General features: G+C 43.2%; 1 protein-coding gene across 6 annotated transcripts in view; it reads right to left on the minus strand.

Annotated features, from left to right (window-relative positions):
- Positions 1-23,775, minus strand: part of ASH2L (ASH2 like, histone lysine methyltransferase complex subunit) — a 34,645-nt gene extending 10,870 nt beyond the window's left edge. The window contains exons 1-11 of one of the 6 annotated variants that reach the window (XM_017849379.1): positions 22,398-23,775; positions 21,682-21,748; positions 20,996-21,141; positions 17,742-17,830; positions 17,377-17,471; positions 13,598-13,693; positions 12,878-12,973; positions 11,155-11,230; positions 10,405-10,422; positions 8,202-8,295; positions 6,481-6,698 (exon numbers count right to left, since the gene is read on the minus strand). In XM_017849379.1, coding sequence (XP_017704868.1) covers positions 6,481-6,698; positions 8,202-8,295; positions 10,405-10,422; positions 11,155-11,230; positions 12,878-12,973; positions 13,598-13,693; positions 17,377-17,471; positions 17,742-17,830; positions 20,996-21,141; positions 21,682-21,748; positions 22,398-22,585 — 1,183 coding nt within the window. In that variant the 5' untranslated portion in view covers positions 22,586-23,775. Of the gene's footprint in view, positions 1-6,480; positions 6,699-8,201; positions 8,296-10,404; positions 10,423-11,154; positions 11,231-12,877; positions 12,974-13,597; positions 13,694-17,376; positions 17,472-17,741; positions 17,831-20,995; positions 21,142-21,681; positions 21,749-21,987; positions 22,344-22,397 lie in introns of those variants that run through there. The other 5 variants (XM_017849377.1, XM_017849381.1, XM_017849383.1 and 2 more) reach the window with 5 other exon arrangements.
- Positions 23,776-24,038: the final 263 nt, after the last annotated feature.

Consider the following 24,038-nt stretch of genomic DNA (forward strand, 5'->3'; position numbering starts at 1 on the left):
AGGTTCAAGCAATCCTTCTGCCTTAGCCTCCTGAGTAGCTGGGATTACAGGGACCTGCCACCACGCCTGGCTAATGTTCATATTTTTAGTAGAGACGGGGTTTCACCATATTGGTCAGGCTGCTCTTGAATTCCTGACCTGAGGTGATCCACCTGCATTGACCTCCCAAAGTGCTGGAATAACAGGCTGAATCACTGCGCCTGGCCTACATTTGATTATATTTAAGACATCTGATTGATATTAATTATACTGCATATTCCCTAAAATATAAAAACCAATGGTGATGAGTTTGGAACTTAATTTGAATAAATTTTCGTTTAAGAGATTTAACTTCTTTTTTTTTTTGAGACAGAGTATCGCTCTATTACCTGGGCTGGAGTGCAGTGGTGTGATCTCGTCTCACTGCAACCTCTGCCTCCCGGGCTCAAGCAATCCTCCCACCTCAGCCTCCCAAGCAGCTGGGACTATAGGCACATGCCACCATGCCCAGCTAATTTCTATATTTCGTTTTTTTTTTGTAGAGATGGTGTTTTGCCATGTTGCCCAGGCTGGTCTTGAACTCCTGGGCTGGAGATCTGCCCGTCTTGGCCTTCTGAAGTGTTGGAATTACAGGTGTGAGCCACCACACCCATCTCTCTCTCTCTCTCTCTTTTTTTTTTTTTTAGAGCCAGGGTCTTGCTCTCTTACTTAGTCTGGAGTGTAGTGGCATAACCACAGCTCACCACAGCCTTGAACTCGTGGCCTCAGGTGATCTTCTTGTGTTGGCCCCCCAAGTAACAGGATTACAGGTATGAGCCATTGTGCCTAGGCTCTTAACTAGTTTTTTTTTTCCCCCTTGAGATAAGGTCTCATGCTGTTGCTCAGGCTGGAATGCAGTGGCGTCATCTTGACTCACTACAGCCTTGAATTCCTGGGCTCAAACAATCCTCCTGCCTCAGCCCCCAAGTAGCTGGTACTACAAGTGCTACTACACTCAGCTAATTTTTTGTAGAGACAGGGTTTGGCCACGTTGCCCAGGCTGCTCTCAAACTCCTGGACTCGAGCAATCTGCTCTCCTTGGCCTCTCAAAGTTCTGGGATTACAGGCATGAGCCACTGCGCCTAGCCTTAACTGTTTTAAAACAATTTCAGACTTTCAAAAAATAGTAGAGTCCTAGTGTGTGTGCTTCACTCAGTTTTCCCAAATGTTCACCTCATGTATAATCATAACATAATCATCAAAACCAGAAAATTAACAACACTATTAAATAATCCATAGATCTTCTTAAAATTAAGCCAATTATCCAAGTAATAACCCCTTTTCTGGCCCAGGTTCTAATCCTAGATTCTACATTTCATTTAGTTGTCATGTCTCCTTAGTCTCTTCCAATCTCAAACAGTTCCTCAACCTTTCATAAGCTTGACACTTTGAAGAATATTGGTCATTTCAGTTTGCAGAATGTCCCTCAGTTACATTTGTCTGGTGTTTTCTGTTTCCTCTCTCTCTTTTTTTTTGGGAGATAGAGTCTCGCTCTGTCGTCCAGGCTGGAGTGCGATGGCGCAATCTCAGCTCACTGCAACCTCTGGCTCCTGGGTTCAAGCGATTCTCCCGCCTCAGCCTCCTGAGTGGCTGGGATTACAGTTGCCTGCCATAATGCCTGGCTAATTTTTGTATTTTTGTAGGGATGGGGTTTCACCATGTTGACCAGGCTGGTATCAAACTCCTGAACTCAGATTTTCCACCCACTTCAGCCTCCCAAAGTGCTGGGATTACAGGCGTGAGTCACTGTGCCTGACCTGGTGTTTCCTCATTTTAAGGTCAAGGTTATTGTTACTTTTACTCAGGAACTCCAATGAGGTAATGTTGTGCCCCTCAGTGTATCACATATGCAATCAAAATAGTGATGTTCACTCTGGTCACTTGATCAAGATGATGCCTGCTAGGTTTCTCCACTGCGAAATGACAATTTTCCTTTTGTAATTAATATCTCAGGAGATGAACAGGTATTTAAGACAATCAAGGAAATCTGATTATGAACTGAATTTGGATAGCAAGGAATTATTTCGGTTATAAAACAAAATATCTGCATTTTTTTTTTTTTGAGATGGAGTTTCATTCTTGTCACCCAGGTTGGAGTGCAATGGCACAATCTCGGCTCACTGCAACTTCCACCGCCTCCCGGGTTCAAGAGATTTTCCTGCCTTAGCCTCCCGAGTAGCTGGGATTACAGGCATGCGCCACTGCACCCGCTAATTTTGTATTTTTAGTAGAGATGGGGTTTCTCCATGTTGGTCAGGCTGGTCTTGAACTCTCAACCTCAGGTGATCTGCCCGCGTCAGCCTCCCAAAGTGCTGGGATTACAGGCGTGAGCCACTGCGCCCGGCCCCAGTAGCCGCATTTTTTTAAGAGATGCATAGTTGTTAGCGCATATGGGGTGATATGTATTTTTTTAATTCAGAAAAAGAACAAACAAACAGATAAAGCAAACATGGCAAAATCTAGAACTGTTAAAATCTGGGTGAAAAGTGTATAAGGTATCGCTATAATTTGGGTATTTGACCCTCCTAAGTGCAGGTTGAAATTTGATCCCAATGTTGGAGGTGGGGTCTGAAGGGAGGTGTTTGGGTCATGAGGGCAGACCCCTCAAGTGCAGATTAATGAGGAGTGTGGGGGTGTGAGTGAGTTTTCACTCTATTAGTTTCTGAGGAGCTGGTTGTTAAAAAGAGCCTGGCACCTCCCTCCCTGTCTTGCTTCCTCTGCCATCTAATGCCTGCTCTGCTTTGCCTTCTGCCATGAGTAGACATGCCTGGGATCCTCACCAGAAGCAGACACTGGTGTCACGCTTCTTTCAGCCCAATAAACCTGTTTTCTTTACAAATTACCCAGCCTCAGGTTCTCCTTTGTAGCAACACAAAGGGACTAAGACAGGTATTCGCTGTAATTCATCTCTCTACCTCTGTATATGGTTTGAATCTTACTTTATTACCAGGCCATTATGTGAGATAAGGGGGCAATATAAACAATCAGGGGAGAACCCCATGACTTCCACAGAAAGAAAAAATGGCAAAAGGTGGGAGAGAATTTTGAGGCTTTGTAGGCTGATTTTATCAGGGAAGGTTGAGGTTGCAGTGAGCCATGATTGCACCACTGCACTCCAGCCTGGGTGGCAGAGACCCCATCTCGAAAACAAACAAACAATGAGGCGAGATGCAATGGCTCATGTCTGTAATCCCAGCACTTTGGAAGGCCAAGGAAGGAGGATCACGTGAGGTCAGGAGTTCAAGACCATCTTGCGCAACACAGTGAAGGAGACTTTTTCCCTAAAAAAATAATTAAAATTTAACTGGGTACAGTGATGTGTGCTTGTAGTCCCAGTAACTTGGGAGGCTAAGATGGGAAGACTGCTTGAGCCAGGAGGTCAAAGCTGCAGTGAGCTGAGATCACACCACTGCACTGCAGCCTGGATGACAGAGCAAAAACCTTTCTCAAAATAAAATAAAATAAAATAAAAATAAAATAAATAATTGCATGAAGCAAAGACTATAGCACGCTGCTATTCGTGTATAAAAAAGGAGACAAGGCTGGGCGCAGTGGCTCACATGTGTTATCCCAGCACTCTGGGAGGGTGAGATGGGTGGATCACCTGAGTTTGAGACCAGCCTGGCCAACATGGCGAAACCCCACCTCTATTAGAAATACAAAAATTAGCCGGGGGTAGTGGCACACACCTGTAGTCCCAGCTTTTCGGGAGGCTTCAGCATGACAATTGCTTGAGCCAAGAAGGTGAAGGTGGCAGTGAGCCGAGATCACGCCACTATCTTTCAGCCTCAGAAAACAAATCAAACCAAAAAAACCCAAAAACAAACCAAAAAAAAGATAAAAGAATATATACATGTACTGTATCTGCTCATTTGTGAAGAAATACAGGAAGGATAAACTAGAAACTAGAGTGTGGGTGGGAAGATGGTGGAAAAAAGAGAATAAGAAGGGCATTGTAGGGGTGATGAGGGAGTGACATTTTGTAAACCATTCTGTACAACTCTGACTCCCAGAACCATAGTAATGTTTCACACATCCTCACTCCAAACATACATACACAGAAATAATCAACATGTGGGAGAATCCAAAACGGCATCAAACACTGGTAAACGAACCTAACTTAACTGGACATGGCCACACTAAAGGAAATGGGGAAGAAAAGAACTAAGTTACCAGTATCTTAGACTGAGTACGGCAAGGCTAAAGAAAAAAAGAGCTATACATAAATGCTATAATCTACTCAGCAAATGTTTCTCCCAGGGGTTAGAAATTCTGAAACTGGCCGGGTGTGGTGGCTCACGCCTGTAATCCCAGCACTCTGGGAGGCTGAGGTGGGCAGATCACGAGGTCTGGAGTTCAAGACCAGCCTGGCTAACATGGTGAAACCCCGTCTCTACTAAAGATACAAAAAATTAGCCAGGCGTGGTGGCATGTACCTGTAATCCTAGCTACTCAGGAGGCTGAGGCAGAAGAATCACTTGAACCCGGGAGGCAGAGGTTGCAGTGACCCGAGATCGCACCATTGCACTCAAGCCTGGGTGACAGGGTGAGATTCCATTTCAAAAAAAATAAAAAGAAAGAAATTCTGAAACTACTTTGTGTGCATATTAAATATGAACAAGGTCAAGTATGGTGGCTCACTCCCAAGACCCTGGGAGGCTGAGGCAAGATGATAGCTTGAGCCCAGGAGTTTGAGAACAGCCTAGTAAGACCCCACCTCTAAAAAATTAAAATAAAAAAACTCAGCTAGGTGTGGTGGTGTGTGCCTGTGATCCCAGCTACTCAGGGGGCTGAGGCAGGAGGATCGCTTGAGCCCAGGAGGTTGAGGCTGCAGTAAGCCAGGACTGCATCACTGCATACCAGCCTGAGACCCTGATCTCTATAACAAAATAAATAAAGTATATTGTGAAATAAAGTAAATATATTGTAGATAATTATCTATCTAATTATTCACATTTCCCACTGTTGGAGGAAGACGTTACAAATAAGGAAAGGAGGAAGGCTGTCATCCCAGGTATCAATATAAATTGTTATGTGTGTACATGCAGGTTTGTACATACACACGTGTATTTCCTATCTCTGACCACGGAGGGAGTCTAGAAGCAATGATGACTAGTAATAGTACACCTAACACCTAGTTATTAATTTCTATTTGTTTATTTACTTCTTTACTTAAAAAAAATAAGGAACGCTTCACTAATTTGCATGTTATTCTTGCACAGGGGCCATGCATCTTCTCCGTATCATTCCAATTTTGGTATACGTGCTATAAGGAAGTGAGCACCTAGATGTTAATTTCTAAACAATATGCTCCAAAGGAACCAGAGCTCAGTGAAGAAGTAGGCCTGGGGCACAGAAAATATAAAATTGGCCAGGAACACCTTTTGATGCCTCAAAGGAAGGAACATTTTTTTTTTTAAAGATGTGGTTTATTGAAATAACACAAGAACCAACTTCTTGAAGAAGCTCTTACTTGCCAAAGCTGGAATAATTTAAACAACAAAATAATCAAAGTATTGGATTACACTCCCTGGAATAAAGTAAATATATATGAGTCCATACTGATACAAATAATAAATTCAATAATGGAAAAGGGAAAGAGGAAATAGAAAATCATCAAACAACACGGTCATAATTGTTGCAGACAGTATCTGCTGATGGGTGCTAACATTAGTGGACATAAGTTTAAAAACAAGTAAGATATCTGCATAGATAGACTCGATGCATTTTTGCTAAAGACATTTGTTAAGCATAAAGGGAAAGACAGTAGCTTTTTACAGTGGAGAAAGCTAGCAGAATCGCCTTAACCAAATTATCATGGTCAACGTAACCAGTAAGACCTACCGACATCACGAATCACATGAGATGATGCTGTAAGACATTGTTTCTGTGTTATTCTTCCCCAAACTGCCTAACTTCAGTCTTATCATGAGAAAACATCAGACAAATCCTCACTGAGGAATATTCAACAAAATAACTTATTAAAACACTTAAAAAATATCACGGTCATGAAAGATAAACAATGGCTTTGGAACTGCAACAGACTAAAGAGAATTAAGTGTGAGTGGAAAAACTGGTAAAATCGAACGAAGGTCTTTCTTTCGTTGTGCTGATAATATTTACCAATGTTAATTTCCCAGTTTTGATAACTGTACTACAGTTTTCTAAGATATTATCATTAGGAAAAGCTTGATGAGAAAAAAACTTATTTTTGGCAACTTTACTGCAAGTTTAAAATTAGTTCAAAATAGAAAGTTTGAAAAAACTATATATATGTATATCAAACAGCTGGAGCTTATAGGAAGGAACAGAATTTCCTGCACATTCTGGAGGAATCTAGTCTGAGATGGGGGTAAGGCAGTGGCAACAGACTGAGATGTACACCTAATTCTAGACTGACAAGGCTAATGATGGCAGTTCAAAGTAACCCTGCATCCATATGATCTCCAATACTTTACATACCTCGATCATGTAGGGCTAACAAAACCCGTTCATACAAGCAGGCTCTGTAGAGGTCTCCAGGAATAGGTTTTCCTGCCCAGCAGTCAAGTTCCAGCTTCTCGGGGTCAGGGGCATGGGGATCAGGCTCAGCTAGAATATACCGATAGCCATCTTTGTTAAACGGGTGTTCCAAGGGGTAGCCATGAGGGGGAAGGCGCTGAGCAGAAAATAAAGGGTCACTGCAGAAAGGAAAAAATAAAATCAAGAAACTAAAACCCCCTCTAACTCAACTGATTCAACTGTGTAAGAAAGGCCTCTGGTTTATTAGATTTCAGCTAGAATATATGCAACTTCATAGCAAATACTTCTCATTACTCAAATAGATAACTCTGCCCTCTTCAGGCAAAACAAGGAAGTGAAAAGGATTAGCTTTATTGAGCAAGGTAGTTTTGGTTAAATTACTTGCAGATTGTGGGTATCTTCCCAGTGGTCTTTAAGCATGAATTGATGTCTATGAAACTGAGCTGGTACATCGTTGGGGGGAAGGGAGAAGAGGAATGGGGGTGATTAGGGTGATATTCTTCAGTGTATTGATTACTATAAAGTAATGAACAGAAACTCAGAGACATAAGCACTTGCTGTCTTGCTAATCTAAGTAAATAACTTGTGCAGTGAGCTGAGATTCCGTCACTGCACTCCTGCCTGGGCGACAGAGCAGAACTCTGTCTCACAAAAATATATAAATAAGTAACCTGGATTTCATCGTCTCAGTATTAGACAAAGGGAAGGGAAAAGGCATGAGAAGGGAGAAGCAGAAAGTTAAGGAGCTAACATTCAATACTGGTTTCATTCCCTCCCCATCCATCCTTTCTCAAGTTGCCGTAACAGAACTTCACTCCCTAGGTTCCCCAGGCTTATCACCAGAAGACGCTGTCCTTGTTACTACTATAAGTTTTGTACTAACAAATGTATAAAACATAATATTTAAACTTGGGTTTGTTTTTTTGAGACAGAGTTTCGTTCTTGTCGCCCAGGCTGGAGTGCAATAGCACAATCTCAGCTCACTGCAACCTCTGCCTCCTGGGTTCAAGTGATTCTCCCATCTCAGCCTCCCGAGTAGCTGGGATTATAGGCACGTGCCCCCAGGCCCAGCTAATTTTTTTGTTTCCTGTTTCAGTAGAGATGAGGTTTCACCATGTTGGCCAGGCTGGTCTCGAACTCCTGACCTCAGGTGATCCAAAGTGCTGGAATTACAGGCATGAGCCACTGCACCCAGCCTGGGCTTACTATTTTTGCTTGTTTTCGAGACGGAGTTTCACTCTGTTGCCCAGGATGGAGTGCAGTGGCATGATCTTGGCTCACTGACACCCGCCTCCCAGGTTCAAGCGATTCTCCTGCCTCAGTCTCCCAAGTAGCTGGGATTACAGGTGCTCACCACTACACCTAATTTTGTATTTTTAGTGGAGATGGGGTTTTGCCATGTCGACCAGGCTGGTCTCAAACTCCTGGTCTCAAGTGATCCACCTGCCTTAACCTCCCAAAGTGCTGGGATTACACACATGAGCCATCACGCCCAGCCTCCAACCTGTGGTTATTTTGCCCCTCAAAGTGCTCAAGGTTTGGAAAAAATATCGACAGGCTTTTAAATCTTAGAACCTTGAGCTCTTTTCCCTTAACTGGACTTTTCCAGCACCAAATAATACTTAAACAGTGAGGTGGGGTGGGGTGGGCACTCTCCCCACCTCCGGGCCTTCTTGGTGGTCCCTGTGGTCCCTCCATCCTGCTGTTTGCGCTTGGCTCCTCGTCCTTTTCCGCTGCTTCCTGCTGCAATTCCCCCTTTGAAGAGAAGGCAGATCACTTTCAATGAGCCACGAGGGAAGCACCATGTGGATACTGAAATTCCATGGCGACCAACACACCCAATGTGCATTTGTGTAACACCACAGGAGGATTTCCTTCCAAAGACATACTGGATTTCACACTGGTTTTGAAAAAATCTACTGGGCATCTCATAGTCCTGGAACACTGGGTTCTGGCAATAAGCTCAAATGAATCCAGCACTAGTGATGGTCAGGTTACAGTTTCAACCTTTGTTCGTAATAAACTGCAACTATTAGTATACTTTCTGAGGGTGTGACACAAATGCATTTTCACTCATTCAGATCCCAAACACCCTCAGCTAAAAAGAATGAAAATAACTGTATGGGTACATTTTTTTCCCATCCAAATTAATACAAACACCCATAAAGAGAGACTATCCTCACCGTAAGTCAATATTCACTTGCTTGAACTACACAATATAGTCCATAAACATCATAAAGGCACAATATCTGCTAAAGCATTGAATTGAATATCCAACAAGACAAAATACATCCAACATGGAAAACAGAAACAGAAGTACTAAAAAGGTGTTTCTCTCCAGTACTGCTAGATCTCCATCGTGGTTGCACATGACACAATTAAGAAAGAAGGCTTTCAATTTGCTAGGCAATTTTTAGTTCCATACCCATTCGTCAATATAACATTTATTAAGATTGTGCCAATGTACTAAAATTCAGGTTAGATTAACCTGGTTTGTGGAACTAAAAGCAATTAATATGAATAGACAATTTATGTATTTTATACAAAAAATTTAGCTACATACTAAAGCCACAAGGAATATTACCTTGTGTATTTCTGAAATAGGTACTTTGAAATTTTGTCCAGTTCAAATTCCTCTCAATTAGTTTTATTTTTCCTTCTTCCAGGAAATGTCCCTGAACTGTAGGAAAACACCTTTACGTAAACAACTGCAGAGTACTAAATCTTAATTTGGGGCAAGCTTGGGAATTACCAGCAGTTCTGCTGCAATAAAAAGGATCAAGACATTGAAGGTGGATCATATTCTGCATATACATGACCAGACTTATGCAGAATTTCCTTTGATGAACACCTCAGATGTTATTCTATTTTTCATAAAAGTTTATTATTTATTTATTTATTTTTGAGACAGAGTCTTGCTCTGTCGCCCACGCTGGAGTGCAGTGACACGATCTCAGCTCACTGCAAGCTCCACCTCCCGGGTTCACGTCATCCTCCTGCCTCAGCCTCCTGAGTAGCTGGGACTACAGGCGCACGATGGCATGCCTGGCTAATTTTTTGCATTTTTAGTAGAGATGGGGTCTCACCATGTTAGCCAGGATGGTCTCGACCTCCTGACCTTGTGATCCACCCACCTAGGCCCCCCAAAGTGCTGGGATTACAGGCATGAGCCACCACGCACGGCAAAAGTTTAATGTTAAATGCTGCAATGTCATCATCTCTAGTTTAAGTCACTGTAATAAAAAAAAATTACATTTTTGTTTTTGGTTTTTTTTGAGACAGAGTCTTGCTCTGTTGCCCAAGCTGGAATGCAGTGGCATGATCTTGGCTCACTGCAACGTCTGCCTCCTGGGTTCAAGTGATTCTCCTGCCTCAGCCTCCCGAGTAGCTGGGATTACAGGTGTCTGCCACCATGCCTGGCTAATTTTTTTGTATTTTTAGTAGAGATGGGGGTTTCGCCATGGTGACCAGGCTGTCTTGAACTCCTGGCCTCAGGTGATCTGCCTGTCTCGGCCTCCCAAAGTTCTGGGATAACATGCGTGAGCCACCTCGCCTGGCCACAATTACATTTTTAACTGTCGTTTGCATTTTATTATTTTAAGAAGTTTCAGATCCATTCAGAACAGAGCAAACAATACAAAAGAGGGGTAGCTGGCCATGTTAGGCAGAATATGACAACATACAAGCTCTTAAAGACTAACATTAAACTCAACTACTTTTTCATATTAAGTGCTATTGCCGCCATTTTCACAATGCTTCAAAATTATGTAGTTTTAGCTTCTACCACAGCTCAGCAAAAAGCATTTTCCAAACCACAAAATACTTAAGTCTGAGAGGCTGAAAGAAGACAGTGGAGGAATTCACCTCCAAAAGTGGCTCCACCTGTAAGAACAGAAGTGGCACCATGTATTTGTCAAATTTTAACAATTAAAAGGGGAAAATATGTTGTAAAAAGATAAACAACACATTTAGCTATTTCCAACCCATCTTAGAATATTAGTTAACAGTAGAAACGATCAGCTATTTAAGTCCTACCACTCCAAAAGACAGGTTAATGATGCCATGTATCAGATGAACAGCTAAAATCTCTCAGCCACCCCAACTCATATTAGATAACCATTAGTAACGAGGGGTTTTCCCATTATTAGATGGGTTAACAGAAGAACAAGCTGCATTGGGTGGTTAATATAGAAATGCTATCACATGAATGAGATGAAGTTTCAGGGCAAGAAAAATTAGAAGATGGGCACAGGAAATCTGTTAAAAGTAACAGCTGAATTGCAGAAAAAGAGTGGAGAGGAGCTGAATCTTTCTAAATTTAATGTTAGTTACAAGGATACAGATATAAACACAGCAAATCTGACCTTGAAATGGTTCCTTGCTTTATGCTAAGCCCATCTCACTCAAGAGCAAACTGTGTTGTAAAGTGACAAAAAGTTCTCCTCTATTACCATCTGCCAAATCCTTGGCTAGCTCCTAAAAATTGAGCTTGAACTATAAAAGCATCTTAGTAAGTATCCAGGTTAAGAGTCAACCCAAAGAAAGGCCAATTCTAGGCACAACTGGATTCAATAGCTTCCAAATATTTCAGTAATGAGATATGTAAACACTTACCATTTAGATTCCCACTAGTAGACACAGCACTGCTCTGTTTTTGGTTGTCATAAGCAGGACCAATGTTACTAAGGTCCTGCAAAAATATATCCAATTAAAATAGGAGTCTACATAAGTCAGTCAATCTGGATGCTCATAAAACAAGAGAAATTCTAACAGAATGGGAACTAAAATTGACCTTTTATTTTTTTTAGATGGAGTCTCACTCTGTCGCCCAGTTCATAGTGCAGTGGCGCAATCTCGGCTTACTACAACTTCTGCCTCCCAGGTTCAAGCGATTCTCTTGGTTTACCCTCCCGAGTAGCTGGGATTATAGGTGCACACCACCATGCCCGGCTAATTTTTTTTTTTTTTTTTTTTGAGATAGACTTTCACTCTTGTTGCCCAGGTTGGAGTGCAGTGGCACTGATACTGGCTTACCGAAACCTCTGCCTCCCAGGTTCAAGCGATTCTCTTGCCTCAGCCTCCCAAGTAGCTGGGATTTACAGGTGCCTGCTGTCACACCCAGATAAATTTCTGTATTTTTCAGTAGAGACGGGGTTTCACCACGTTGGCTAGGCTGGTCTCAAAACTCCCAGCCTCAGGTGATCCAGTTGCCTTGGCCTCCAAAAGTGCTGGGATTACAGGCGTGAGCCACCATGCCCAGCCTAATTTTTATATTTTCAGTAGAGACAGGGTTTTGCCGTGTTGGCCAGGCTGGTCTTGAACTCCTGACCTCAAGTGATCTGCCCGCCTCAGCCTCCCAAAGTACTGGGATTACAGGCGTGTGCCACCACGCCAGGCCTGAAATGGACAATTCTAAACAATGAAGCTTGCAGGGTCCCAAACTTGGGTGTTTTATGGACCAGCAAGCACTCTTCCAAGTATGCGTGAGGCAGGCCAAGTGTAAGGACCAGAATAGTTTCAGAATGGCGATAAGTGGCAATTAATCAATCAACCTGGGTAGAGGCAGGAGAGGGCACAGGGCAAACCAGAGGGCCTAAGCCCCATTCACTCAGCTCCTGTGGGAATTCAGGCCCCATGTAGTCAGATGTTTTCATTTTACAAGACAGAAATCTAAATTTCTATGTGAAATCTTGCATTTTCTTTTTTGAGAGACAGGTCTTGCTATATTGTCCAGGCTGGTCTCGAACTCTTAGACTCAAGCAATCCCCCTGCCTCAGCCTCCCAAAGTGCTAGGATTACAGGCATGAGCCACTGCACCGGGCTGAATCTTGCATTTTCAAAGCTGGCAAATAAAACATGTAAAGACACAGCTTTAAGATTTGACATTCTGACTCACCAAATGTGAACCCTGCTGCTGAACAAAAAATGGCAATTTTCATTTGCCTGTTATGTTAGATATGCAACACAAATTCTTCACAACAAATTATTTTCACAACAAAGAATGTTTTTAAGAGCAAAATTTGAGATGTCAGAAAGATGAGAAGTAATTTGAAATAGCATTTTTACATGTTACAAGTGAGAAAATTAAAGTTAAAAAAAAGTGATTTGAAGAAATTCATAACATTTTGGAGAAGACCCACAACTAAAACACTGTAGGACACTGATCTCTTGGTTGAAGGTGAGTACTCTCGAATCAGTCACTATTTTTTTGGAGTCCACGATGCTATGCACATGTAATGGCTATGTGTTATGTGGCAAATATATAAATGTAAACAGAACCTGACTCCCTATCCCCAAGCGGCTTAAAATCAAAAAGAAAATATAAAACATAATGTACCTGATCCAAAAGTCCAAATTTGGGGTAATCTTCTTCTGGGTCTTTACTCCCTGGATCTGGGTGTTCCTTTACCAAGAATACATCTCTTTCTTTACTCTAAAAAGAAGCAGTGTTTTACTATTAATGAACATTTTATACTTAAAAAGTATGGAATGAATCATGAACCACCAACTCCAAAAGTCAGTTCCTAGGTGTAGTGTCCAAAAAAGATAGTATTGTTTTTCCTTCTAAGAAATAATCCGTGACCATCAAAAAATTCAAACAGAGAAACACGAAGAGTGCCCAAGTTTTTCATAATCCTCACCTAACCTTCTATCTCACAAAGATAAGCACTGTTAACAGCTTGCTGTTGACTTCTCCCCAGGTGTTCTCTTTAATTTTAAGGACAATATTGCCCATAACATTTTTTTTAATAGAAGAAAAGAAATGGTCTCTAATTTCAATACAAAATTATTCTTGCAAAAGTACCGTGGACAAAAGTTTCAATACATAAAACCAGGTGTATGTGGGCAATGTTCACATAAGACACAATATGCATCTCACTGATTCTGTGTGCAAAAACTATTAAAATTCACAATTAGCTGTATCTCACACTCAAAGATATAACATTAAGTTGTTCTAATTTTATCATTTCACAATGAGACGATAAAATATTATTTAATTCTTACAAAGAACAATGGTTTCTTAAATGTCAAGTCTAATCAATTTTAGTCTACTTACCATTGTTTTAACAATGTTATTTGGCCAAGTCATTTTCCCAGGTCTCTGTCTGGTTGTCATGCACTCCCAGTATTTATCAATAAATGGTATAATATCCTAATTTTAAAAATAAATTAAGACTATTACCACTGCAGTCAAAAGTATGCTGACAAAGAAAGAAAATAGCATTTTTCAAAGACCTTGTTAGAATCAAGAGAAAATCCATGTTAGTTTTTTCCCCATGATGTTATACAAGGTTTACATGTTTGTCTTTTTTTTTTTTTTTTTTTTGAGACGGAGTCTCGCTCTGTCACCCGGACTAGAGTGCAGTGGCCAGATCTCAGCTCACTGCAAGCTCCGCCTCCCGGGTTTACGCCATTCTCCTGCCTCAGCCTCCCGAGCAGCTGGGACTACAGGCGCCCGCCACCTCGCCGGGCTAGTTTTTGTATTTTTAGTAGAGACGGGGTTTCACCGTGTTAGCCAGGATGGTCTCGATCTCCTGACCTCGTGATCCGCCCGTCTCGGCCTCCCAAAGTGCTGGGATTACAGGCTTGAGCCACCGCGCCCGGCCATGTTTGTCTTTTAATCACTGAATATTTCATTGCATACACACAATATACAGATTATGGGGATTTCCACAAGTAGAAACAAACCTTAGCCACGTGGGGCTTACACTCCAGTTGGAGGGAAAAGCTCTGTCACAGTCCCTTGGTTATCAATTAGAAGATGACTCCCAAATTATTCTCTCATGAGCTCCTATTTCTACCAGCTGAGACATACCTATCTGGACATCCTAAAGGGACCTCAAACTTCTTGTGACTAAAATGGAACTTGGTATCTTACCTCATAAATCTGCTTTTCAGATTTCTATTCTTGCTCCTGATAACTTAGAACCAGTAATCACCCAGAATAAGCTAGACACAATAAGAGCTGTCCTTCACTCTTCTCTCACAATTTTTACACCTAAACGGTCACCAAATAAATTTTAAAATTTCAGAAATGTCACTCCAATCAGGCCTCCCTTCCATCCCCACTGCTGTGACTGTGGCTCTCACCAACTCCTGCTTACATGACTGAAACGACTTTTGACCTTCATCTTCTGGCCTCCTATGTAGATAATTTTCTAAAGTTCTACCACCAGAGTTAGCTCCATGAAAACTAAATCTTTACTAAAAGGAACCAGGGAAAGTACAAAGAAAGCCTGGAACATTTTGTTATTCCAGAAAGTAAGGAAGAGTTTAAAAATGGATGGGGGAGTATCAAAGAGTTTCAGGAGTCAGTCCGATAGGGCTACAATGGTTGAATCTGGGACAATCTGAGGGTCAGAAATAAAAAAAATGCAACAACAGCTGGGCGCAGTGGCGTACGCTTGTAATCCCAGCACTTTGGGAGGCTGAGGTGGGCAGATCACTTGAGGTCAGAAGTTTGAGACCAGCCTGGCCAACATGGTTAAACCCTGTCTCTACCAAAAAATACAAAAATTAGCCAGGCATGGTGGCATGCGCCAGTAGTCCCAGCTACTCAGGAAGCTGAGGCAGGATAATTACTTGAACCCAGGAGGCAGAAGTTGCAGTGAGCCAAGACATCGCACCACTGCACTCTAGCCTAGGTGACAGAGCCAGACTCCATCTCAATTTAAAAAAAAAAAAATTCCAACAATGGACACATTGATTTTTTAAAAAAATCCACAGTGATATTTCAAAGGGAAAAAAAAGAATGAGGGAAAGTTATTTACAGAAGACTTGCAACTGAAGAATGTATTCTGATTTACAACCACTACTCTAACAACTGATTCAGGGTTGGATAATCAATGGTGGCTAAAATCACTAGTTGAAAGGAGTAGGAGAATAAGGTACTCACATAATCTCCATGTATGGCTTAAGGATTACTTAGCACAAAGATAAAAATGCTCCCTCCTTATCCAACTACTCAAATTTAGGATCACTAATAATAAAACAAACCAATATCTTATATACCTCCTGATGTGGCGGTCTAAAAAACACACGATACCTATATAATCTTGCCAAAAATGTTTAACACATGGCCAGGCACAGTGGCTCACAACTTTAATCTCAGCACCTTGGGAGGCCAGGGCCAGTGGATTGCTTGAGCCCAGGAGTATAAGACCAGCCTGGGCAACATAGTGAGACCCATCCCTATTAAAGAGGAAAAAAAAGTTTAACCTGAACCTAATCATGAAGAAACAGTCAAATGCAAATTGAGGAATATCATGCCAAACAACTGTCTAAGCACTTTAAAATTTTTATTTCATTAAATAAATAAATAAAGGAGTTGGGTGTGTTGGTTCATGCCTGTCTTCCCAGAGCTTTGGGAGGCCAAGGCAGGAGGATCACTTGAGCCCAGGAGGTCAAAACCAGCTGGGCAACATAGTGAGACCACATCTCCAATAAAAACATTTTTTTAATTAGCTGGATGTGGTAGCATGAGCGCAGCTGCTCGGGAAGCTGAGGTGGGAGAATAGCTTGAACCCAGGAGGTTGAGGCTGTAGTGAGCCATAACTGTGCCACTGCACTCCAGGCTGGGTAATAGAGCAAAACCCAATTGAATAAAGGAATTGTTTTATTAATTGATTAGAGACAAAAGAGTCATTACAACTAAATGTAATGGGTGATCCTAACCAGATCCTGGATGGAGGAAGAAGCTATGGAGGAGGATATTATTAACACAAAAATAATCCTGAGAAACTACAAATATGAACTGTAAATTAGCAGTACTGCACCAATGTTAAATTTCTTTACTATGATCATTGCACTGTGGTTGTATTAACAGAATACTGGGTAAAATATACCTACAATGTAGTCTCATACAGCTTAAAAGAAAAACAGAGATATGGGAAGATAAAACAAATGTAGCAAAATGTTAACTGGCAAATCGAAGAAGAAATGGGCCAGGTGCAGTGGCTCACATCTGTAATCCCAGCAACTTGGGAGGCCGAGGCGGACGGATCACTTGAGTACAGGAGTTCGACCAGCCTGGGCAACGTGGCAAAACCCTGTCTCTTAAAAAAACACACACACAAAAACGAGCTGGGTGTGGTGGTGTGTACCTGTAGTCCCAGCTACTCGAGAGGCTGAGGTGGGAGGATCACCTGAGCCTAGGAGGTCAAGGCTTCAGTGAGCCATGATGGTGTCACTACATTCCACCTTGAAAATTTTCAAAACAATTTTGGAAAAAATAAACTAAAAAGGGGCCACGTCCAGTGGCTCACACCTGTACTCCCAGCACTCTTAGAGGCCGAGGAAGGTGAATTGCTTTAGCCCAGGAGGTCATGGCTGCAGTGAGCCATGATCACACCACTGCACTCCAGCCTGGGTGACAGAGTGAGACCCTCTCTTTAAAAAAACAGAACAGGCCAGGTACGGTGGCTCACACCTGTAATCCCAGCACTTTGGGAGGCCAAGGCAGGTGGATCATGAAGTCAGCTGGAGACCAGCCTGGCCAACACGGTGAAATCCTGTCTCCACCAAAAATAGAAAAACTTAGCCAGGCATGGTGGCGCATGCCTGTAATCCCAGCTACTCGGGAAGCTGAGGCAGGAGAATCGCTGGAACCCATGAGGCAGAGGATGCAGTGAGCTGAGATCGCATCACTGCACTGCAGCCTGGAAAATAGAGCAAGACTCTGTCTTGAAAAAAAAAAGAAAAAAAGAACAAGGTAATCACTGAATCCACTGTCATATATTCATTAAAAACTGGGAAGAAAGTACTTGTTAGGGAGTATATTTAGAAGTTCCACCTAACTCTTTAGTATAACTGCAATTACATTAATTCCACCTCTACCTTATCTTTGGAGAACATTGTCTTCGGATGTTCATCTTGTGTTCGGGACTGCCATGTCAGGTTGGCCAAAGCACTAAGGCACATTTCCTTCAAGTCTATCAAAAACAAAAAGGAAAAAACAGTTATCTATAGTACTATATCTCTATTACCAAGGGAATAATTAATAAGTGGTCCAGAAAATAACAATTATAGCAGCAAAATGGAGTCATCATGTGACCTGAAATGGGCAACTGCAATTATTCAGAGCTAAACCCCAACTGAACTTATACCAGCTACTAGGCAAAGGTCTCCTGATTCTGCTAAGCCCAGCCCCTTTTCTTTTCCAGTGCATAATCATCTTCCAGTACTCCAGAGTTTGTTCTTACTTGCTTGCTTCCGGAGGAAATAGGTATTCCCACTGTGATGGCAGACATTGCAGTGAAAACTGTAGTTGGTCATGAAAGGTAGACAGGAGCTACAGAAGAGACAAATTATACAAATTAGTGAACTTGTGAACACACACACTTCTTCTTCCTCTTCTTTTTTTTTTTTTTTTTTTTTAAGACAGGGTCTCACTCTGCCACCCAGGCTGGAGTGCAGTGTTACAATCATAGCTCACTGCAGACTTGACCTTCCCTGGCTCAAGTTGATTCTCCCACTTCAGTCCCCCAAGTAGCTGGGATACAAGAATGAGCCACCATGCCCAGCTATTTTTTGTATTTTTTTTATGGAGTTAGGCTTTCACCATGTTGCCCAGGCTGTACACTTCTTTATGAGAAGTTAACATGCATCCATTCCCCTCAGTGACAGGTAAATTAAAATGCTAATATGTTAACATAGTCTTAAAATGTAAAAAGGTTGTCAAAACCAAAACAGGGCTCATATTCTTATAAATACCTGGATTTTCTGTCACAAAATTACTAAGACCTTATCCATTATACTGGACAATTCAGCATCTAGAAGGTTCTCACTTGTTCTTACAAGGTATCTTGTTAGTTTATTTTTTGAGCACCTAAAAAGAATATGCCAGGCCAACTGTAGAAGAGGACAAAGTAGTCTAAGGTATATCTCTATGGTGTCAATGATGTGGTTGGAAAGGGCAGGCAGAATATAATAAAAAATGAATTAAAAATGTAAATAACTAGGCCAGGCGTGGTGGCTCATGCCTGTAATCCCACAACTTTGAGAGGCCAAGACGGGTAGATCACCTGACATCAAGAGAAGACTTGCCTATTTGAAGTCAAGAGAGGAACAGGCCAGGAGGGGAAAGACAATATGGCAGATACGGGATGCAGCAGAGGAATCAACGCATTTGAGAAGAGAAACATGGTAGTGATTGCACAGGATGACAGGAAAAGGACAGGAGTTTTAGTCTTGCAAAGGGCAAAGTAACAGAAGAACAGAAGACCTTTAGTATAAATGGCTTAAGCTAGAAGAGAAGAAATCAGAACAAAGGTTTATCTTGGACTCTGAAACTAGCTTAGGGTATCCTCAGAGAAGACTACCAAGCATTTACCAACTATTGCTGCCCTCATGGAATTAAGAAACATTCTTACAAATGTTAAGGCTGAGTTTCCTTACCTTCACTTCTCTGTAGAACCTCTTCTGTTAAACAGTTTATTGTGATAAACTCATTTACAGAAGGCAAAGCCTCATAGTAAAGATAGGTAGGTAAATAGTTATTTTAATTCAAACACAAACAGGTGTAAAGAGCAGCCTTTTTCACATCCTGCTAGCTCACATTCTCTATCTCAGTTGTAAAAGATAATCCACCCCACCTAACTGGGCTTTATTTTTTTCTTTTTGGGGACAGGGTCTCACTCTGTTACCCAGGCAGGAGTGCAGTGGCACAATCATGGCTCACTGCAGCCTCAACCTGCGGCGCTTAAGCAATCCTGCCACCTAAAACTCCTGAGTAGCTGGTACTACAGGGGTGCATCACCATGCCTAGCTCATTTTTTCTATTTCTCGTAGAGACAGGATCGCACTACGTTGCCTAGGCTGGTCTAGAACGCCTGGGCTCAAGTCATCTTCCTGTCTCCGCCTCCTAAAGTGCTGGGATTACAGGTGTGAGCCACCATGCCTTGCTTTTTTTTTTTTTTTTTTTTTTTTTGAGACAGAGTCTCACTCTGTCACCCAGGCTGGAGTGCAACCTCCGCTTCCTGGGTTCAAGTGATTCTCCTGCCTCCCGAGTAGCTGGGACTACAGGTGTGCAACACTGCACCCAGCTAATTTTTGTATTTTTTTTGGAGACAGGGTTTCACCACATCGGTCAGGCTGGTTTCCAACTCCCGACCTCGTGATCAGCCTGCCTCGGCCTCCCAAAGTGCTGGGATTACAGGCGTGAGCCACTGTGCCTGGCCCCCGCCCCCCCCCCTTTTTTAAACTTGATACTATGGATAGGATCTAACTGGGCTTTAGATATAACTTTACAAGTTCAGTTACAAACTCTTGTCTCCAAAGCTACCAAAATTTTGAACTGTGATTTGATTTTTCCTTGAATTCCTCCCAGTTATCTCACTAGTAAATTTCCTTTCCTAAACTCTCTATCCAAACAAATTCTTCCGGCAAAAGTGGCCCTATCTTAGGCCTCTCTAAGAGACTAGGCTCACTTAGCTAGTGTGTTTTCCCAACAGACGTTGCTACCAAGATCAATTATTTCTTCCTGATCCTTCAGTATTTTTCTTTCTTTTTAAAAACACTCTTTCCTAAATCACAAGTCACATGTTAATTGAGACATCAGCATTTCTAAAACCCACTTTAACCTTTTAACTAGGAAGGATACAACAGATTATAAAGGAAAGCTGGGTGTGGTGGCTCATGCCAGTAATCCCAACACTTTGGAAGGGTGAGGCAGGAGGATTCCTTGAGCTCAGAAGTTCAAGGCTGCAGCAAGCTGTGATCCTGCCATTGCACTCCAGCCTGGGGCGGCAGAGCGAGACCCGGTTGCAAGAAAAAAACAAGAAAACACACACATATGCAGCCTTATTTTTATATAGTCTTATATAAATGTATTAGTATAATACAGACCATAAAGAACATTACAAAGAGCGAGCAGTACAGTTATTCCAATAGACAGGAGTCGGTATAAGGAAAAAAGTCTTTCATTCTCAATCACAGTATTATTTTAATTCACCAGAAGAGGTACATGATTGGAAATAGCTTTGGTGAGGAGAGCAGACAACATACCTAAAGGAGTAAGTCAGCAGCAATGAGAAAGGAAAAAGAGGATGGTTCAGGCATAAAGAGCATGGGTCATCTCAAATTTGGGACAACAGGCTTTATCCACATATACACTAATTCTTTCTGAAAAATCCAAAACACCAACACAAGGTTTATATTGTCCTAAATTTGTTTATATAACAGTTTGTAATTGCATTTTTTTTTTTGTCTCCAAACCAGGTTGTAAACTCAAATGGAGGGACAATACCCACCACTGTATCTATCAGGGCTGTGCCCTCAGTAAGCAGGTAACATGCAAGGGAATTAAAACAATTCCTGATTCAACATCCTACTTGCTGAATAGGAGTCAGGAGACATAGGAAATACTTCGCATTTATTTTGCCCAGAAACTAACTGTTGAGCATGTTCAGATTTATTTTACCGAGCAATTCTTATAAAAACTATGAAAAGTACTCACGAGGTATCTATGCCAAATGTGTCAGCCGTGAACCATTTTGTACAAATCCCACATTGCAGCTCTACTTCACCCAACTGTCGGCCATTCTCTTCATCCACGGAGCCCGCCTGAGTATCCATCACCTCTGATGTATCCCCAGCACCTTCCTGTGTCAGAGCAATTCGAGAATCAAATCAGTTGACTTGAATGTATTTTACTTTATTTTTTTAAGAGACAAGGGTCTCCCTATGTTGCCCAGGCTGGTCTTAGCCTCCCAAAGTGCTGGGATTACAGGCATGAGCCACCGTGCCTGGACTGAATGTATTTTTGATTCGCTTAAAAATTTAAGAACAAGGCCGCGTGCAGTGTCTCAAGCCTGTCATCCCAGCACTTTGGGAGGCCAAGGAGGGAGAATCACCTGAGGTCAGGAGTTGGAGACCAGCGGGGCCAACACCGTGAAACCCCGTCTCTACTAAAAATACAAAAAAAAAAAAAAAAAGTAGCTGGGTGTGTTGGCAGGTGCCTGTAATCCCAGCTATTCGGAAGGGTGAGGCAGGAGAATCGCAGGAACCCGGGAGGAGGTTGCAGTGAGCCCAGATCACGCCACTGCATTCCAGCCTGGGCGACAGAGCGAGGCTCCGCCGCAAAAAAAAAAAATTTAAAAACAAACTATGATGTCTTGCAAACAACTAAAAAGAAATACTTACTAGTGTATCTTTTCCATTAGTTGATTCTGTCTCCAAACCACCGCTTACATCGACCAAGTTTGCCTCCCTATAAGATAATGAAAGAGCTCAGGCAAGAATTCTCAATACAAACAAACCTCAAAATAACCTATTCCCAAAAATGATGATCAAATTACAGTAGAACTTCATATTCCTGCAGCTTTTTCAGCTACGCCTGTTCTCAGACTGGATGCCCAAGGTACTGTCAGGATATTGAGAAGGTGGACAAGACAGTAGCGGACCCACGGAGCACAGGGACGCCTAATCGGTTTTTACAGACAAATCTACCTGGGTTAGAGTTGGTCCTGGGAGAGGTTCAAAGACAGGTAGCTCTCCCACCCTGTTTTCAGAGTGACCGTTACTTCTTCCTGTCTGGCACTGCAAAGTAGTTTTTTTTTTTTTTTTTCTGGAATATGTAAAGGCCTCCCGTTAAAGAGTGAGCTACCAGCTTCCCGCCGGGGTGCAAGAGTCAGAGATAACGACAAGAGCCTCAGCTCCCACCGCCCGTGAAAGGTGCGGAAAGGGCGTTACCCAAGATATACTTGAGAGGGGACGGGCCAAGCTGCGCAGGGGCAGGGCGAGCCATTGGCGGCGGGGCCCGGGTTCGCAGGGGGCGGGCGGCAGGGCTCCAAGAGCCGCGGGATTCGCGAGGGGCGGGCCTCCCTCCCGCGTCCTCCTCGGGCCACAGGACCTCTTACCCGCCTTCAGCCTCCCCGGAACTGGGCTCAGCTGTCGGAGGAGCAGAGGTCCCCTCTCCGGGAGGAGCGGCTGCTCCCGCTGCCACTGGCTTCATCTCCCCTTCTTCTGCAGCTGTTGCATTTGCGGCCGCTCCTGGGCCAGGCACGGCACCCGCTTCCTGGCCGGGTACTGCTCCCGCCGCCGCCATCACGGCCACCCCTGGACTTCTCGCGAGAGTACCCTCTCTTCTCGCGCGCGTTGCTGTGAGACGCTGTAGTCTTCAAACAGGAAAAGCCCGCGGTGGGTCCACTGCCTGCCTTAGGAAGCCTAACTACACGACCGCTTTAAGGCCTGGCGCGCGGGCAGAGGTGGGCCGGGCCTCCAAGCCTGCGGTGGCCGCGGTCCTGTCACGGGGAAGGCGGAGGAAGCTAGATGGTTAGTAGGACTCCCTCGAGGACTTCCTTTGGAGTCAGGGACGGATGCGGCGTATTTTCGTGGCTACAACTGGATATCCCCGCGCAGAGGAGGAGCTTTGAGAGCGCTGGCCGTGCCACCGAACACTCCTCACCACCGAAAGTGGGAAACGTCTTCCTTGGAGACTAGCACTCCCTACCCACCCGGATGGAATTTGGTTTTCTGCGCAGGGTCGCCCCCTGGAGCCCGTTTCCAAATGACCTTCAGAGGGAAGGGAATCTAGGGAGGCCGATTCCAGGGGCGAGGGTGGAGGACCCAGGCCGGGCAGCAGAGGATCGGCGTGGGCACCAGAAGCGGCTTGCCGCTTCCTAGTGTGAGAGATGGAAAGCGAAGCCCGGGGGGGTGCCGGGGCACTCGGAATGTAGACAAGTTTGGTGGCCAGCGAAAGGAAGAGGTGTGGACCGAAAGTACGAACTTGCGAAGTCATCGACAGTAGCTGGTGGCTGGCATCACTGGAGTGAATTGAGTCTTTCAGAGCCATTGTCTCCAAACTGGAGAATGCAAACCTCTAAGAGTGTTGCGGCCAGGAACGTTTTCAGGACACCAGTGTTTATTATCCTATATTCTAAAATGTTGCCTAACAATAGACTCTTCTCCCGCTTTACACAAGAACGGCGCACCCCTCGCCAGTCCTCACTCCAATCTTACAGTGATGTGTCCACCGATGGTGTAGGAACCTCCGGGCCACTGAACGCCATGGAAAATACGTAGATACTGATTTCCCAATTGGTTCTCAATTATTGGTTTTCAACAAAATTGAAGAAAGACCTGAGTTGCTTGGTGACATTTTAAAATTGGTGATAAAAACTAAAATCAGGTGTTAGTACTCCAAAGAGAAGCGGGATGCTTGCTCTAAGTATCTCCTCCCAAATACATATTATTGTAGCAGTTTTAACATATGGTCGCAAAACTGTGTGTTTTCTTGTTGTTTTGTTTTTTCTTTTGAGACAGTCTCGCTCTGTTGCCCAGGCTGGAGCGCAGTGGCGCGATCTTGGCTCAGTGCAACCTCCGTCCCAGGTTCAAGCGATTCTTTTGCCTCAGTCTCCCGAGTAGCTGGGATTACAAGTGTCTGTCACCACGCCCAGCTAATTTTGTATTTTTGGTAGAGGCGGGGTTTCACCATGTTGGCCAGGGTGGTCTCGAGCTCCTGATCTCAAGTGATCTACCCTCCTCGGCCTCCCAAAGTG

Source organism: Rhinopithecus bieti, unplaced genomic scaffold (genome assembly GCF_001698545.2).
Source record: "Rhinopithecus bieti isolate Rb0 unplaced genomic scaffold, ASM169854v2 scaffold_32047, whole genome shotgun sequence".
In the NCBI taxonomy this organism is placed as follows: domain Eukaryota; kingdom Metazoa; phylum Chordata; class Mammalia; order Primates; family Cercopithecidae; genus Rhinopithecus; species Rhinopithecus bieti.